Source organism: Epinephelus fuscoguttatus, linkage group LG22 (assembly GCF_011397635.1).
Source record: "Epinephelus fuscoguttatus linkage group LG22, E.fuscoguttatus.final_Chr_v1".
Classification (NCBI taxonomy): Eukaryota; Metazoa; Chordata; class Actinopteri; order Perciformes; family Serranidae; genus Epinephelus; species Epinephelus fuscoguttatus.
The window spans coordinates 11,496,275-11,515,615 of record NC_064773.1 but is presented as its reverse complement, the minus strand read 5'-3'; the positions used below and the strand labels follow the sequence as shown (position 1 = coordinate 11,515,615).

Here is a 19,341-nt window from a genome sequence, read left to right as displayed (position 1 = left end):
ATTTCCTGATTCAAATTACATTGGATTTTGTGCAGAATTCCTTGTTGGTAGTCCTCCAAACAATATGATGACAGATGGATGTTGTTTTGTTTTATAATATACAGTATGGCTTACTGACAGGAACATAAAAATTGCTGTGTCATTGGTTGGGATTTGTAACTGTCGTAAAAGTCACCTCAGCCTTGCTTCGTTTCCCCTTAGTCACTCTACGCCTAATTTAGCAGCAGACACATCTTTCTCTGCAAGGTGCACAAGCTGTACCCTTGAAAAGATATTTTTACTGGGAACACTCCCTTCTGACAGGCTGCTCTTTGTCTCCTCTGTGCAGCTCAAAGCTTGACACAATAATAACGAAAGAAGCAGATCTCCTCATATATTTCTGCGTGTGTTCTACTAACAAGGCATGTCTGCTAGTATCAAAGTCCCAGTGGGTTTGCTGCTTCTCCACTGTATCATGAATTTACAAAGCAGTGTAGGAAAAGAGCAGTGCAGTTTTCGGGTGTTGAATTATACATAAGCTGGTTCAGCAAAAATGTGAACCCCTGAGCTCCTTTCAGGGTGGTACTCCCTACTGTTTTACAAGCCCCTGCTCCCCTGGATCCAATGAAATCCAATCATTTATGATCGATCACAAGATCACTGCCTGCTGCTCGATAATGTAAAGTTTTGTCCCAGCTTTTGTACATATCAGTCTTATTTTATCATATAAAAGCATTTGTACAGGCACGCATTGTTTATGAAGGCTTGTGCAGCCTCAGTTGTGTCGTCTGTACATTTGGAGTATTACTGCCCGTCTATGCCAGCGATTCTGATGTCATTCCAGGGAAGTCCCCCCTCCATCTCTGGGTCTCCCCAGCTGTTGTTTCAATCTCATCTTTTAAACCCCACGTTAATAAAACCATAATTGAAAGAGCTTTGCGTCCTCCTGTATCCAGTTACTTACACTTCGGTAATATGCACAAAAGGTGTTTGTATGGCTATTCCCCCGCTCCGTTTTCTGATTGATGTGTGTGTGTGTGCACTAAATAGATCCTATAATTGCAACAAAGACAGCTGACCTGACAATAGTAAACTGCAGACACATTTCTCTTGCTCGAGTCTCTAGTTTCTGGCGTTCTAATTTAGCTCTAATATATTCAGTCGAGGCGAGTCTATAGGCAAAATCAATTTGCTGTGTTATGTGTTAAGTTTCCATTTACCTCCCTCCGTCCTCTTGTTGCCCCACTGTGACTCAGATGTTTGGATTGTTTAGTATTCCTCGCAGCACTTCGTCTCAGTCCAGTTCTAGAAGTAAAATAATTTGTCGAGGGAGTATGTTTCTGGGTTGTCAGTTTGTCCCATTTTTGTGAATGAAATATCTCAAGAATGCCTGAAGAGAATTTCTTCAAATTTGGCACAAACGTCCACTTTGACTTAACAGTGAACTCATTCGTATTTTGGTGGTCATATGCATTTGTCTCATTCTCGTGAATGCAATACCTCAAGAATGTCTCGAGGGAGTTTCCTCAATTTTGGCACAAACTGATTAGATTTTGGTGGTCAAAGATCACAGGTCACTGTGACCTTGCATCTGTCTCATTCTTGTGAATGCGGCATCTCAAGAACACATTGAGGAAATGCGATTCAAGTCAATGATGAACTGATTAGATTTTGGTAGTCGTTAGTCAAAGGTCACTGTGACCTTGAATCCATCTCATTCTTGTGAATGCAATATCTTAATGCCTTGCCTTAATGCCTTGAAGGGATTTTCTCAAACTTGGCACAAACTTCCACTTTACTCAACTGATTAGAATTTGTTGGCCATAGGTCACAGGTCACTGTGACCTTGTATCCATCTCACTTTTGTGAAAGTGATATCTCAAGATGGCCTAAAGGGAATTTTCTCAAATTTGGCACAAAGTTCCACTTGGACTCAAGAATGAACTGATTAGAATTTAATGGTCGTAAGTCAAAGGTCACTGTGACCTTGAATCTGTCTCATTTTCATGAATGCAATATCTTAAGAAGGCCTTGAGGGAATTTTCCTCAAATTTGGCACAAACTTCCACTAGGACTTAAGAATGAACTGATTAGAATTTGGACCTTGGACAGTTTTCATTATTTTCTGACATTCTTCAAGCCCAAAAATCAATCAATCATGAATAAAATCTGCAAATGAATCAACATTAAAAATAACAGTTGCAGTCATACACTAGTGTTTGTGGAAAAGCAAGGGCTCTGTCCAATTTAAAGTGGACAGTGGTTGATTATTTCTTATGTCACCATATCACAATCGACATATCATATTGACATGCTTGAAATGTGTGGAATGTGTAAAATAATATTCACGAATAAGTGAAATCTCGTGCATTTGCTTCAGATTTTTAAAAATCCATGGAACCATAATGCATTCACTGGGGGAAAAAAGGCTAGTTTTTCTCTGAATTAACGAGATGATCTCAGAATTATGAGAGAAGTTTTCATTAGAAAAAAATCTGTTGTTCTGAAATAACATGATTATTATCTCACAAATTAGAAATACAAGAGCGTTTTTTTTTCTTTTTCAGGAAACCTTTTTCCCAGATTTCTGTGATAATAATCTCATTAATTCAGAAAAAGAGCAGATTTTTTCATTTCTCAAGTGAATGCATTAGGTTTCCAGAAAAAGCAGCCTCAGCCAGTATAACGGTATTAGCTGAATTAATCTCCAGAGCTCAGCAGCGTCTCATTAACGGTGCCCACTCTCCATTGATTGAAGTTACACTCTGTCAATAACCAAGTAGTTTTGTCTATTCAGGCTGTTGGTTGCCTTGGACTGCATCGTCATGTGCTTACACAGCAAATCATTAATTTGATGGTCCAGTGTGGTCCAGTCTGTCTGCTCCAGTGGTACTGAAAGGTCCTTGATTTCTCTTTTACTTTATACATATGCATTGACTACATACACTGTATCTTTAAATATATAACAGATACTTGCAGTGTATGTATTTTTATTGACTGTCAACATGTATAATTACATTTCTGTTGCACTTTACGTATGTCCACTTTGTTGGATAAATGAGATGTTTTGTTTGTTTGTTGTTTTTCCCTTATGGGTTGCCACTGCTGTTTATCAGTAACAAGGCCTCTCTGGTTGCTAAGGTGGGCTTGAGGCTCCCTGGCAGCCGACAGCACCTCTGGGCCCCAGAGCCTGGTGCTCTATGACGCGTTGGGAATTCCCCTGAGTCCTCATCTCCTACCAGCACCCTGCAGGATGGGATGCAAACAGGGATGTAAAGGAGGGTGAACCTGTGCACTCAGCTTACTTTTATTTGCACCACATTTTTTCCACATTTAAAACTGACAAAATTTGGTATTTTTTCTAAAATAAAATGGAGCCTCCTGCCATTTTTAAACGGCCACTGCAGGTCTTCTTCAACACTCCCTTAACGGCTTTATTTCTGGACCTGAACTCAAAACAATGCCATGCATTTGATTCATGCAGGACATATTATTCTGTTAGTCGCTGGGTGTGTTACTTACAATAATAACGCGCAATCTGACCAGGCAAAATATCTGGTTGTGTAAACTTCCTGAACAAACAGCTAAGGAAGTGTCAGACTGGATTGCCATTTGCTCTCCTGTGACTGGCTGTGACTGTTTTTACACCTTCCTTCTAAATAAGGCAGCAGGCTGCCAGGACATATGACCACCGTCCCGATTTGGGTTCTGGACACAGTATCCATCCATCCATCCCATGATTGCTCAACGCCAATGAAAGTCTCACAGACTCACACACACCCTCCCTTCCTGCAGGTCTCCCATGTGAGGAAGAGCTGCGTCAGGTCAGCTGCATTTAGCCACAGGAAGACGGAGAAAATAGGTTAGATTACCTTCAAAATAAAAGCACAGAATACCACAGCTTGGGGGGTGGGGGGTATTACGGACTTGCAACCCTGAATTTCTCTCAGATGAGATTTATAATCTATGCTGTTCATACATTTTGTGATATCAAAATGACATTCTTGAGAAAATACCAACCTATTTGCCAGAAGAAATCTTTTGGCATTGTACATTTCTGTGTATTATTGGTATGTTATATTTGTGCATTTAGTTTAAAGCAAAAATATTGAAACTTTACACTTCATGATTTCAGTTTATCTTGTGACAGTGTTATCTTAACATGGCTAATGTGTACTTATATTTACGCAAGAAAATCACCTGGGTAGGTTTAGGAAAACATCATGTTTTCCACAGCTGTAAATGTCCTGATATCTCATTACAAATACCTGGTTTTGTCACCACAAACGTAGCTGAAAATGTCCCAACGTTTCTTTAACAATACTCAGTTTTGTTGCCAAAAAGACAGGTGGAATTGTCTTGTTAAAAATTTTGGTTTTGTTGCCACAAACCCAACCGAAAATGTCCTAGTGTCTCATTAAAAATATCCCAGGTTTCACTTTGGCATCCCTTGTGAAAAGTAAATCATTATTTTAATAAGCGTAGTGTGTTAAAACAAAGTGTTTTACCTCCATTGTAAGTTTATTTTGAAAAAGACTATGCATATAACGAATGGAAACTGTACATTTCCTGTGAAAATGGAAGTTTACTTTGAAAAGACACAATGCATGTAACAAGTGTAACTTGACACACCATCCCTGAACATCCAAAACAGATGCAGTATGTCTTTTGTAGGGCGTATATAGGGCTTCTGACAGCGTGGTGGTATTTGACGAGTTGGGATGAGAGCGTGTTGTAACTAAGTTGTTTGATTGTGTTGATATCTCATTGGCTAAGTCCGGCACTTTCCATTGAACTTTGACCTTTCTATTGAAGTTAATTGAATTGCTCCATTTTTCTTTGGTTGTAGGGGTGTAAATCACCAGTTTCATCATGATGTGATGTTATAACGATTCTTTAGACAACAATACAATATTTGCAAATATTGCCACGATACAATTTCCATTCAGTGCAATTTAGGGGCCTGCAATCGATATGAGACAATATTAAATGCTCATATAACACAGTCGGTTACAGAAGAAGCTGCCACCCCTTTCTTTCTTGCTTTCGGCCATAAAAGATAAAAACAACATATAAATAATGTAAATAATAGTAGCTGCTTAAGTGCAGCAAAGTTTACTTTAAACTGAGTGAGACTCAGTGGAGTGAGATGCTTATCCAGGCAGGTATGTCGTGTTTTATCTTGTAATGTGCCCTGTCTGTTGACTCGTACTTGTCCAAATTAATTCCACTCTGCAGATTTATTCCCAAGTCGTCTTTCTCTTGGCTGCTTACCTTCTGCCTTTTCAAAATAAAAGCGTATCCTAAGATGACGATATGGATCGATGTTTTCGCTTTGCATGGATGATATTGGATTGTTGATCATTGAATGGATATATCGATCCAGATCAATGAATCGTTACACCCCTACCTGGGTAATGACAAATTAAACTTCAAATTGTGGAGGTCAAAGCGGATGATTTTACATCATTTTCTTACTCATCAGACCGTTTACTGACTGTGTATGAAATCCTTTATTCAGGCTTTTCTTTACATGTTTATTTATTTAGGTTTGGAGACTGATGATGCAGAGAATCATTTGATCCTTCTGAGAGTTGGAACACAGCCACACTGATTTTTATTTTGAAAAGCACCACAGGAAATGCGCCTTCATATTGTCTGTGACTTGTCTGAGCCGAAGCCGATGTGAAGGTGCAGCACCCCCCCATCATTCCTATCAGATCTGCTGCTGCTGCTGGGGTCCTGTAACTCTCTCTCTCTCTCCCTCTCCTCCTCCTCCTCCTTTTGATGGGGGGTGCAGCGGTGAAGTCACAGTGATGTCATTTTAGGATGTGAGTGTCGGGGGGCAAGGTGAGCTGGTTTTGCGGTGAGTGGTGTGTCCCCTCCACGACCAGCGTTGCCTGTCCAGAGGCGCGGAGCGGCGAAAGATGATCATCGCCACCGGCACCAATTCAAGCTCCGACGCGCTCTGTCCCTCTCCTCCTACTCAGATCTCGGGCTATGGGGCCCTGATCTGCCTTGATCCCAAAACAAGCCTTTACCACCACCACCATGCCAAAGGACAAAAAATAAGAAGAGTTGCATTTTTAGGGCAGGTAACTTTGACCACGTGCCCCGAAGGTAAACTGGATGGCCGTTGCGCAGAGGTGCCTCTACAGTATGTCCAACGGGGCCAGGACGCACTGGACGCTTGCAGCACTTCTTGTACTGTGGACTTCTCTCTGGGGGATCGTTTCATCTTATCCGATTCCGAGCAGGACTAATGCGACTTTGTTGGAGAAGAAGTGGGAGACGCTCTTCTCCCGCTCCTATCTGGGTATAAACGGGGGGAAATCGGAGCTCAACTGGGAGAGTGACTATTTGCAGGGCATCAAAAGAGTGCGGCGACTGTACTGCAACGTGGGCATTGGGTTTCACCTGCAGGTGCTCCCGGATGGCAGGATAAGCGGTGCACACAATGAGAACCAATACAGTGAGTTGCATCCGGCGACGCGCTGGAGCCGAAAAAGAGTGTAACCCTATGCGCAGGCTGTGTGAAAGTTAGAGCGGGTCACTTGTCTTTGCATGATATTTAATAAGACGCGTCGGCATGGTTGAAAGTTTCCGAAAGCAAAAACAGTGTACTGAGCCCTTACATCCTGCAGTGCGAAATATCCTCCCAAGCCAAAAACATGACATGAATGCTTGGACCCAGTTTAGACGCTAACTTATTTTTACCCTGCGTCCCGCTGCAGCAGCACGCACACAGTCTCACACTCACACACACACACACACAGACGCCACTCAGCACCCTGTAAACTACACTCACATCATGTTTAAACTGCATATAGGTGATTAATCCAAAGGGCTAATTGAGCAGAGAGAGCATCATCCAGTCGCAATGCACCTGCAAGGTTACACCCATCACTGCTGCAGAGGCCAGTTACTCGACTTTGTGTTTGCCCCCCCCCACCCCTTCTCAGTCGCAGTGTGACACTGTCTCTGCTGCTGTCCTGTCCTAACACTGTGTCTCCTTTAGGTCTGATAGAGATCTCCGCCGTGGACCGAGGAGTGATCAGCATGTTCGGGGTGAGGAGTGAGCTGTTTGTCGCAATGAACAGCAGGGGAAGGTTATACGGAACGGTACGTTTGTGCGCAACTCCACACACACAGGCACATACACACACACACACAGGCACGCACACACATCCTGCTCAGTGTAAGATGAGTTCGTGTAGCTGCTGCATCCGTGGCTTTATGAGCGCTGTTGTGTTATTAATATGCTCTGATGATGATTGGTGAGTTTGTGTGTCAGGGGCAGAGATCTTTCACTAATACCACAGTGTAAAAATACTCTGTTACAAGTCAAAGTCCTGCATTCAGATTTTTATTTCAAAGTATCAGCATCAGAATATACTTAAGTACAAAAAGTAAAAGTGCTCATTATGAAGAATGCCCCCTTTCACAGTGATATATATATATATATATATATATATATATATATATATATATATATATATTAAAGCGCTTTAATGTTGCAGGTGGAGCTCATTTTAAGGACGTTATATACTGCCTGGTCGCTCTGCTTCTACATACAAGTACCTCAAATTATACTGAAGTACAGTACTTAAGTAAATGTAGTTAATTATGTTCCATCAGAGTGAAAGCAGCTATACCACAATGTAAAAGTATGCCATTACAACTATTAGATAAGTACTAAAGTATCAGCATCAGAATGTATTTTAAGAACCAAAGGTAAAAGTGCTTGTTTCACAGTAATATATAATGACTTTATTTACTGCTAGATAGCTCAGGGTATCAATGAAGTCTTATATTACCCTACAATCATGCATCATAATTTATTTTCTTAATTCTGTTTTGTTATTGATCTCAATCTGCAAAGTCACCAAAGTCATTAAAATAAATGCAGTGGAGTAAAATGTACAATATTTGCCCCTAAATCATAGTGCAGTAGACGTATGAAGTAGCACAAAATGAAAATACTTCAGTACGAGTACCTTAAATTGTACTTAAACACAGTACTCGAGTAAATGTACTTGGTTATGTTCCACCCGAGTAAAAGCAGCCATACCACAGTATAAAAGTACTCCACCACAAGCACTTAATACTGTACTTAAGTAAAAGTACAAAAGTATCAGCATCAAAATATACTTACAGTACCAGAAGTAAAAGTGCTCATTATATAATAATAAATTATCATATTGTAAACAATGATGCACTTTAATATTGCAGCTGGTAAAGGGGGGAGCTCATTTTAATGACTTAATATAGTGCTGGGTAGCTTGTGAATTCAATCAAGTCTTATATTAACCCTAAAATAATGCATCATAATTTATTTGTTGATTATATTTTGTTATTAATCTCAATCTGCAAAGTAACTGAAGTCATTAAAATAAATGTAGTGGAGTATAAAGTACAATATCTGTGTCTGGTTAGCAGTGGAGTAGACGTATAATGTAGCAGAAACTGAAAATACTGCAGTACAAGTACCTCAAAGTCGTATTTAAGTACAGTAACTTTAGTAAATTTACTTAGTTATGTTCCACCAGAGTGAAAGCAGCTACACCACAACTCCACTAGAAGTACTAAACACTGTAAAAGTATTAAAGTATCAGCATCAAAATATACTCACAGTACCAGAAGTAAAAGTGCTCATTATGCAGAATGGCCAGTTTGACAATAATATATATTATATTATCGTATTATAATCAGTAATGCTCTTTAATGTTGCAGCTGATAAAGGTGGAGCTCATTTTAATGATGACTTTATGTAGCACTGGATAGCTTGTGAATATTCCCTAGAGGATCAATAAAGTCTTATATTAAACTATGATGATCTATCATTGTTGTTGTTTTAAAATAAATGTAGTGGAGTAAAAAGTTCTTCCTCTTAGATTTAATGAAACAGAAGGATTGAAATCGCATAAATCATTAAAAAAAGATAACCAAGTAAATATATGTTTATTCCTCACTAAGTTAATCAAAGCAGATAATAAACATTAGTGATCATTCATCTGCAAACAGTCAAACAATAAGTGAACATTCATGATCAAAACCAACAGCAAGACAAACGTTGAACTGAGTGATGTCCTGTCTTTAAAAGAAGGCCAGTTCTGACATAGTGTCTAATGCTTATTATGTAATAATCACAAATGTAAAGTATATGTTTATTTAGGAGTGTTAAGATATCACTGAAAAATTACACTGTAAAACACCTTAATATACTTACAAAATATTTTACTGTAAAAAGACATTTTAAGTGATTGTTTTGAACATATATCATAGAAAACTAGTAAGAATTTTAAGAACTAACCTCAGAACATCAGATTGTAGTTTTAAATACCATGTACACTACCGTATAGGAGGAAACATACAGCATACAGTGTTTAGAGTACTCAAGGAGGTACTGAATGATTGGTAACTGTCCTGTTGGTTTTTAATGAGCCTATGTGAGAAATTTATTTATCTCTATTAAAAAGAGATCGATGTAATTTTATGTAGGATTAGCCATTACATCTCATTACTTCTTTGATAGCGTTCAGGGTTGAAAGTACCAACATCTACTCACTCAGTTTCTATTATAAAAACTTCTAATAAGGTTTCAAATATAAATCAATAGTCGACCAAACATTAAACGACCAGAAAGGGCATTAGTTGGCAAGATTTCATTGGTCGCTTAGTCGCAGGATAAACAAACAAACAAACGTGAGACTCTATTAGGAGCTGCACCTCGTCAAAGTAAGTCAAAACCTATATGACTGGACCATGTGGGAATTTAATTTGAAAGGACAGACACAGGAAGTGTCCACGCTCAGCAGTCAGACAGGAGTCAGGTTAATTTCCAGGACTGGTACCTGCGGTTATTCCACAGGCTAGTTAATAACATGTCGGGCAGGAAATCCAAAGTGTGGGATCATTTTGAGAAGGTGAAGGACGAACCCAAGGTGATATGTAAACTCATCTTCATTGGTCGACTACAAACATGACGTACCATCTGAAACATGGAAGTAGCTACGTGCCCATTAGCCCACAGCGTCATTAACAGGCGGCTCGCTCAGTGTGTGACGTGCACTTGTAGATAAAATATAGGCCTATATTAATGAAGGTTCATTAGTACGGTTTTGTGTTTCTCTGTAATGTAGCACAGTGTTAACAATGTTATTGATACTATTCTTTCTCACACCTTCAACTCAAACCATTGTGTCGCCCCGCCCAAAATATATCACTTAATAATTACAATAATATTGTAAACATGCAGGCGACTAGTTGACTAATGGCCCGAAATGTCGACTATTGGTCGACTAGGAAAACAACCCGTCAGATCTGAGGAGTCTCATTAATACTCCCTTTACATACGAAAATAGATACGTCTGTTTCAAACGTTGTAAACATCACTGCCCTCATACTTCCATGCATCCTTTATGATGGCACAGATACACCCCATAGATGGCACTAGAGGGCGGAATCAAAAGTTTCACACAACATAAAATGAGGCGATGGTGGAAGAGGTCTTAATATTGTACCTTTAAAGGCAGTCTTGTAGATGGCGTTGGTCTATCCAGCCTTTCAACGTTACATCCCGACATGGATAGAGAATTCTTTTGACTATATTACAGATATTGTAGATAGAAGTTTTGCCATTATTTAAATTTCTTCTCCGACAGTCGTGTCTCGCTTGGACTACTCTACACTGCTTTCACAATCTCTGGTGGTACTGCTACATTTTGTCAGTAGCTGTAAGCTTTCAGGAAATATGCGCAAATACAGATGAAATGAAGGCATGGGCAGAGGGCTCCATCCATCACTGTTGTCGTATCTAATGTTGAGCATAAATGACCACCACGACTTAATGAACTGTGGTCAAACCAGGCAGCGCTGATCAAATACGTATTAATATTCTGTCACTGCATTGCTTTTTTCTCGCCTTGGATGTTTACAGAAACGTATTTCAGTGTAGCTATAAAATGAGAAAGTTTGTGACCCAGCTGCCATGTTGAAAACAGTCGAGCCAAAAACAAGCACCGCCCACCAGCCAGACCAACTTTCTCAATTTAAGTGGGATTTATACTTGTGCATCAGCTCTATGGAGAGCCTACACCTTAGTCTACGCATGTGGCCTGCACGGTTGTGAGCATTTATACTTGTGCGGTGGTGTGTTTGTGTCACTCTGCAGTTACACCTCCAAAACACTAGTTGGCGGTGCAGGTTTCTGTGAAGTGCCGTAAAGTTTAGTTGATTCAAAACACACATGGCTGAATAGAGACAGTTGCGAACACAAGTACACAAATCAGCTTCACTATAACCCGCAGCATTCACAGACAAACACTTGTCTTTATCTGGACACACTTTCCCCACAAATATAACATGCTAACGTTATTAGCATTAGCCTATGACATTTTACATTGTATAAATTAGCCTAGTGGCTAGCGGACCTTGCCTCTACTCATATGAAGTCAGGGACAACAACAACATTTAACAAAGGTAATGTTACAAAATTACGCTCCATTACAACTCACAAGGTTCACTGACAAAACAACTGTCTTATACTAAACACGTTTTCCCAAACAAATACAACATGCTAACGTTATTAGCACAAGCCTATGGCATTTTACATTGTATAAATTAGCCTAGCAACTAGCAGAGATTTCCTCTGCTCATATGAAGCCAGGATAAATCACACACAAGACTTAAAATATTATTTTGTGGAGGCTTTATTGTCTTCACAATTTATTGTTTCTTATCTGTGAAATTAAAGTAAATTACAGCTTTGTCTCCACTGAGGGAAATGGTTTCAGCTTACAAACATAGACAGGAGGTCTGCGTCACTGCGTCGTGTTGTTACATTTCTGGGGAGGTGCACATCAGGCTATGGCATTAGATGTTCCTCTGCCAAACATTATTTTTTTCACATACTTTCTGCACTGCTGTATGGATGTTCATGTTCAGAAAATATGACCAACTTCAGCTTTAAAGCTTTTTGTTGAGGCAGTATTGTTTTACAGCTTGCTTTAATCAGCATTCAACATGTAAGAAGTTAAGCTTCTTTTCTTAAAATGGGTTTTGTAGGAAACTATGTTCATTCAATATTTTGCTTTGAGGAATATAAAGTATTGTTTTGGTGTTGGCCAGGTATCTTATTGGTACTATACCCAGCTCTAGTCTTAAAGGATATAAACTTAATTAAATTTTGTTCAAATATGGTTAGAAATAAGGATTTTATGGAGTACAATGTGTTGGACTGTCAGATATAATGTGTCCTTGTTTCCTAATGCTGTAGCTATTGTTTTACATTTGATCGTTGCTTACTTAGTTCTCCTTTGAATAAGGTAGAAAAAATTTAGTTGTCTAGTAGCCTACTTGGGAATATATTGTGAATAATGAGAGTAGAAACAGGAGGCTGCCACCTCCTCTTGTCTCCTGCTCTGTTTTCACTCTGTGTCTGTGATGAGATTTATTGACCCTCCCTCTCTCTGTCTTTGTTCCCTGCTGTTTTTAGAGAGTCTTCGTGGATGAGTGCAAGTTCAAGGAGACTTTGCTGCCCAACAACTACAACGCCTATGAGTCTTTTGTTTACAAGGGCTTCTACATCGCCCTCAGCAAGCATGGCCGCGTAAAGAGAGGCAACAAGGCCACCACCGCCATGACCGTCACACACTTCCTCCCGCGACTATGAGAGAAACTGGCAATAACTCAGTAATTTGCACATGTGGAGGTTCTTCCAGGTAACACAGAAATGCATAGTCGTGATACACACACACACACACACCGAAGGACTGCGAGAGAAAACACAAATATTTATTCTGTTTATATATATATGTATATTTGGATAGCTATCTTTGTATATGTACTGTGCTGCTTATTGTTTTTATGGACGGGGAGAGTTGAAGCCTTTGCCTGTCTCACTTTACCTTGGTGCTTGCTGTAACTGAACTATGTGTCACTTCCTTTTTTGAGATGGAGGATGAGCTATATCCTGTGCTTTTAAAGAGTGAAATGAATACTTTTTATTACCTCAAAGAACCACTTTACTAGATTAAGGGATGCATGGACTTCTGCTCAAATATCTGCTAAGTTTATGATTTTCTTTGGAAACCTTTTGAGCGCTTGATGGCTCCCTGCTCGATTATCAATATCCGGCAGTGGGGGAAACTTAAATGCACTACCTTTGCTGCACGATTTAAAGGTGCCTTGGTGTTCCCACTTGTGGCCCCCTTAAACTTGCATGTAAGAGACACCCGCCGGAGTCAGAAATAGGGCTGACACTCCGGAGAGGGCCTCAGAGAGGGGGGGGTGACTATCTCTGGTTTATTTTCTTTTCTGTAATTAGATCGATTAAGTAATATACAATCTGTGGTTGAGACCAGAGAGCGGTCGGCCATAGAGAGTGGCACAAGGCCATAAGTATGACTGTGCCAGCTAATAAACAGGGTGGAATACATATCTATCCGAGCATGGGGGGAATTTTTGTTTGGACCTAGCTTGCACAACAATCGACTGAAGGGATAGATTGCGAGCGCACAGTAGAAACCTGCTCATTGTCTTGGACGGAGCTCCTACAGTAAGGCGGGTTGCTGTGTGTGCAAAGCTTTAGCTGCTGTTGAAAATGATGTCTACTGTCCATTAAAACCAATGAAAAACACTGTAAATAGTTGCAAATGTAAAAAGAAGACTTCAGGAGCTTTTTACGCTGCTTCGTCGCAGTTGCCTGAACGAGGCAAAAAGAGTTCGGGTTGCACAGTTAGCCATCCATGATGGCGCCTGAATGCTTTGGTACGAATCGTTCCCACACGTTTTGTTTCTTTTCATTTGTCTTTGTGTGATTGGTGGAGTATGTGCGCGCCCTGGGCCATTTTCCCCCCCGTTTGTGTGTGTGCTCTGCAGCAGCACTGCAGTGGCAGCGAGGTGTTGGGAGCTGGAGGCAGATAGTTTTAATGCAATTATGGAGGAGTCAATCACGTTTCCCCGAAGGACTCAAGGACAGTGCAGCTGGTTGACTGCATGCACGCTATAAGAAATATTACTTGATTTTTTTAAGCTTCATTTTATGAATTTGGAGGGTAAACAGGGCTTAGAAGCACTTTTTTTTAATATAATAAGCTGAGCATCTACCACACTTTGTACACTCATTACTATCATGTTGATCCATATAAGGTATGGGACAATATGAACATTTCATGTCGTGGTCATCCTGCCCAAAATAATTTCAGTATCATCCTGATAATGCTTAAAACTCCTAAAATAGCACTAAAACATGCTGGAACCACTTTACCTTACATTTAAAGGAACAAATATTTTTTATTGCATCACTGACAGGACTTGCATCTTTTTTTTAGTCAACATTCATTTAAGAAAAAACAAACAATCTAAAAAAAAGTTTAAAATCAAATCATCAAATCTGTTGATATGAAATACACCAATGCTTGTTTAAGATCTTCTGCATTCTTTGAGTTTGGTGCATATGCTGTCTGTTTTTGTAGAGTCATTCTGTGTTCAGCAGTCTGTCTGTGTCCTGGTGGACATGATACTCACAATTATCTCAATAATGAAAATTCACTATAATCAACTTATCGTGATCCACATTGTGAAAAAACAAACAAACAACAACTTAAAAGAAAACAAACAAACGGGCAAATGACCTGCAAACAAAAACCATAGAATTAAAGTAAAATATCCTAATTTTTAAAAAGTCGTCCTGAGAAAAACTCATTTTACAGTTTTTCGCTAAATTATTACGATCAAACACCTTTAATGAAATGATAGCACTAAAAAAGAAAAAATGTAATTTTACTAATTTTTCCTGAATTATTTATGATAAAATACCCTCAATAAAGTGAAGGGAAAAAAAACCAAACAGGCAAATGACATGCAGCTGCCAAACAAAAACCGTAATATTGAAATTAAAATTAAAATATCCTAATTCAAATAAAGTGCAAAAATGAGTTATAGAAAAAATTTATAGAAATTTTAATCAAAGGTTGTCCTGTGAAACACTGTTATTTTTCATTTTTTTCCTAAATTATTACGATCACCTTGGTAATAAAATGATGGCACTGAAAGTTCAGCAGAAAAATACTGTTATTTTTACAGATTTTTCCTGAATAATTAAGATAAAATGCCCTAAATACAGTGAAAAAAATGGGCAAATGACTTGCAACAGTGGCTGCAAAACAAAAACCCAAAATTTCAAATAAAATTAAAATTTAATTAAAAATATTCCAATTCAAATGAAGTGCAAAATTTTTAAACTTGCAGAGATTTAAATCAAATGTTGTCCAGAGAAACACTGTTAATTGCAGTTGTGGTTTTTTTTTTCCAGTAAATTATTATGATCAAACACCTTTAACAAAATGATGGCACTAAAAGTTAAACGGAAGAGTTATTTTACTGATTTTTCCTGAATTATTTTGACAAAATACCCTCAATAAAGTGAGAAAATGGGTAAATGACTTGCAGCAGCAGCTGCCAAACAAAAACTGTAAAATTAAAGTAAAATATCCTAAATCAAATCAAGTGCAAAAATAATAAATATATATAATATTTAGCAGAGAAATATCATCTGATCCTGACATTATAGATCTTGTTAAATGATGTTGTTCTTGCTTCACTCAGTTTCTGAGAATCTTACAGCATGCATCAACCCGTGCAGTGTCTGCAGCTGTTGACTGGAAGACCTGAATCTCGCTGCCTCCATGCATTCTTGTTTAGACAGGAAGCCAAACTATTTAAATCCAGGAAAGATGCATGCGAGGGAGCCGGTCTGCTGCCTTTGTTGTTCGTCAAACGCCCTGCAGGAATGTGGATCTGCCAGGATGACAGGCAGCCTCCCACATACCTGAGCGGCCCCCCTCCTTTGAGCTCTGTCACCCCTCGCCACCCACCTCTGCTCGTCCCTTACCCCCCTCACTCACCGCAGGCAGGGACCTTGGGATTCCAGCTGTAACCCAGGAGCTTCCTCCTCTCCTTTCAGCCTTTTTTAGTTCAAGGTCAGAGTCACGGACCAGCCTTGGCCCCAACCCCAGTGGCCACGGTGGTCGGCTATATGGGTCTTACTGTTTCCGTGAAATAGGAATTTGAGGTATCTTTTTCATGCAGGAAACACTTAATTTACTGCGCACACAGAATCAAATTCAGTGAACTGATGGCTCGAGAGTTGCTCTCCAGCTCATCTGTACAAACCATAGATAGCTCTCATAGTTCCTCGCTTCACCATCTGCAGAATCTTTTCAAAGTACTCCCCGTTCAGGATTTCTAGAGCCCCACCTCTTTAAAATGCAGCTCCACAACATGCCGTCCCCGCCCCTTCCCAAGTGCTTGTCTTTGGATATTTCTGGGGAGGGGACATCTGCAGAGTTAATGCAGTGTGCGAGGAGCCGAGTCACGCAGAGCCTCACCTCTCCTCTCCTGCTGCAGGACGGCAGCCCAGCCATCCTCAGGACGTGCCCTCTGCTGCTGCTGCTGCTGCTGCTGCTGCTGCTGGGCACTGCCCCGACCCCAAACACCTTTCATCTCATACTGACACAGTATCACCTGCTGCTCAACTGTCTATGACGCACAGATCGATTCATAACAGTATTTTTCTAACGGATAAATCTCTTGCTCTTTTTGTTCTGAGGAGTTTTTGCGTGTGTGTGCGAGTGCCGAGGATACCGAGATACAAATCTTACCTGGAGCGTAGCTCAAAAGTTTCAAAAAACAAAACCGACTTGTTGCTGCTGTAGATGAGGCTGCATGAATTAGCACAGGTGTACATTTCTCGTCGGGAGTAAATCGTCATTTGGTTTTGGCTAAAGTTGCAAAACACAAAAAACAGAAACAATCCACATTTTCAGCGTTTTTAGCCGAGGAAGATGTGAAGGAGTGAACTTTGCGCATGCACAGCAACGAGCACTTCTCTCGCCCACCTCACAATCAAAGATGTCTGACGTCTGTAGCAGCACCTTACTTGATCATAAACTACAGTTTTCTCATATGTTTTCTGTCAGAAAATCGAGCTGGATCCCTAAAAGAGTGAAGGTCTGTGTCTAAAACAAAAAGCTCACCTTTCAGCTTTGACCAAAAAATTTTATCCAGATTTCTCTGTCGTCTTCTTTTTTTTTCTTTCCACAGCTTATCATAGATCAAATCTGAATTAATTCAAGAGGAGGAATATCTTTTTTTAATGCTTAATGTACTATTAGCATGCCTGGGCCCCTAGCTTAATAAGGGGTGTGTGCTTTGTGTGTATTTTCTTTAACTCCTGGTCTAAAAGGGAGTGAGCGTCCACTCTATTCCTCTCATCTCTGTTCTCATATACCTCACCCTCTGCCTTAGTTTTGGTTTGCTGATGACTGTAAATTGAGATGAAACAAACTTCAGTTATTTGTTTCTGAAAACAGACGATGCTAAGTAAGGATATTAAAGTTTTTCCTTTTATTTTTGTACGTATGTGCTGTGCACAGCAGTCTACTGTATTCCTGAGATAACAATAAAAGGTTTTTTTTTAACTGGTTGCTGGTAAAGTGTCGTTCTCTCCGCTGGATCGGCTCAACTCTGATGGGACTTTGTGTTTATCAGGGGTGGAAGAAGCACCCAGGTCTTTCACTTAAAGGTCCAGTGTGTAGGATTTAGGGCAGGCATGTTCAAAGTGCGGCCCGGGGACCAATTGTGACCCACGGGCCGACAGTAAACGGCCCACAGCTCTGCATTCTTTCCATTCACCTAATGATGGTAGGGCTGCCATACAGTTTGTAGACATGCACCAAGTAGGAACTGCGCAGATGGAATAAATTTGTTCTCATAAACAGATGATAAACCAGCAAGACATCCCTCTTCCCATCAACACTTTCCAGCTCCTCCTGGGGGGACCCGAGGCATCCCCAGGCCAGATGAGATATGTAATCCCTCCAGCACATTCTGGGTCTGCCCCGGGGCCTCCTACCAGTGGGACGGGCTTGAAACACCTCCAGCAAGAGGCACCCAGGAGGCATCCTGATCAGATGCCCAAATCATCTCAACTGACCCCTTGCGACACGAAGGAGCAGCGGCTCTTCTCCGAGCTCCCACCAGATGTCCGAGCTCCTTACCCTATCTCTTGGGGAGCGATCACACTGAGATGAATGAGATGATTTTTCTGGCGTCTTTTTAGATGGCCGTTTTTGTAGACGCTTCTTTTTAGACGTGTGTTTTTAGACACACGTAGACGCTGAAAAGTTAAAATATTTTCAGCTTTTTTGAGTGTCAGACGCCAGTAGCTAGCGCGCATTGAAAAAGCGCTTCAAGCGTTTCAAGCGTCTTTGAAGCGTTCGCGTCTCTAGCATCTCATTTCTGTGTGATCGCCCCCTTAGGCTGAGCCCAGACACCCCACAGAGGAAACTCATTTCGGCGGCTTGTATCTGTGATCTCATTGTTTCGGTCACTACCCAGAGCTCATGACCATAGGTGAGGGTTGGGACGTAGATGGACCAGTAAATCAAAAGCTTTGCCTTCTAAATTTTATTTATTTATTTATATATTTTTTCAGTGTTCACAAATTCAGATCCCAAAAACATTCAAGTTTCAGAATTACAAAAAGTAGATTCAGGTTGCTTAAATATAAGATATCAGAATTCAAATTGAAAACCACTCAAATAGAACATCAGTGGAATTTGATTGGTCAAAAATATTCAGGCTTTATTGCCTATGGAAGCCGGGATTCACCCATAGACGAAGCAAAAGTCTCACAGTGTAAAATACTCCAGCATTCTACATCTTACCATAATAAAAGTACCTGGAACTATTATCATCAAAATGTACTCTTTTGGACCAGTATTCAGCAGACGGGTTTGAAGCTCGGAGAAAGACGCGACACACTGTTACCCTGTGGACATGAACCACCTCGCCATCTTTCACTGAGGTAATGAGGTAAGGTCCCGTTGCATAAAACCACAGAGTATTAATTATTGCAAAGGGGCTGCATGGAGTAGAGTGATCAAACTCAAGACCAGTGCCAGACCGAGCACATTCAGCACCCTAAGCAAGCTTCCCCAACACCCCAACCCCCAAAAAGATATGATATTTTTGAGAAAATTTGAAAATGATTTGCAAGTTTCATCTTGTTTTTTCTTTATTTTGCACTGTGCCCCCTGTGGCGTTTACCGTAACGCCGGGTTTACACTGGACGCAGAAACGCATCCAGAGCATCTGAAGCCTCTGGAGCATCTGGAGCCTTTTCAAAGCTGGCAGCTCTCTTCCTCAGTTGAGGGTCCTCCAGGACTGGCTCGATGACAGTTTCGTCCATCATTTGTTGCAGAGCCTCACACTTCTTCTGGAGGTCCTGACTGGTCTTCTCCTCTGACTTTGATTGGGAGGCTAACTCACTGGTCTTCTCCTGCAGCTGCTTCCTCA

The 19,341-nt window shown here is 40.4% G+C and overlaps 1 protein-coding gene across 2 annotated transcripts in view; it reads left to right on the top strand.

Moving 5' to 3' along the window:
- LOC125882684 (fibroblast growth factor 6-like) overlaps positions 1 to 17,454 on the top strand; it is a 34,877-nt gene extending 17,423 nt beyond the window's left edge. The window contains exons 1-3 of one of the 2 annotated variants that reach the window (XM_049566508.1): positions 5,179 to 6,451; positions 6,998 to 7,101; positions 12,476 to 17,454. In XM_049566508.1, coding sequence (XP_049422465.1) covers positions 6,109 to 6,451; positions 6,998 to 7,101; positions 12,476 to 12,652 — 624 coding nt within the window. In that variant the 5' untranslated portion in view covers positions 5,179 to 6,108 and the 3' untranslated portion in view covers positions 12,653 to 17,454. Of the gene's footprint in view, positions 1 to 5,178; positions 6,452 to 6,997; positions 7,102 to 12,475 lie in introns of those variants that run through there. The other variant, XM_049566509.1, reaches the window with a different exon arrangement.
- Positions 17,455 to 19,341: the final 1,887 nt, after the last annotated feature.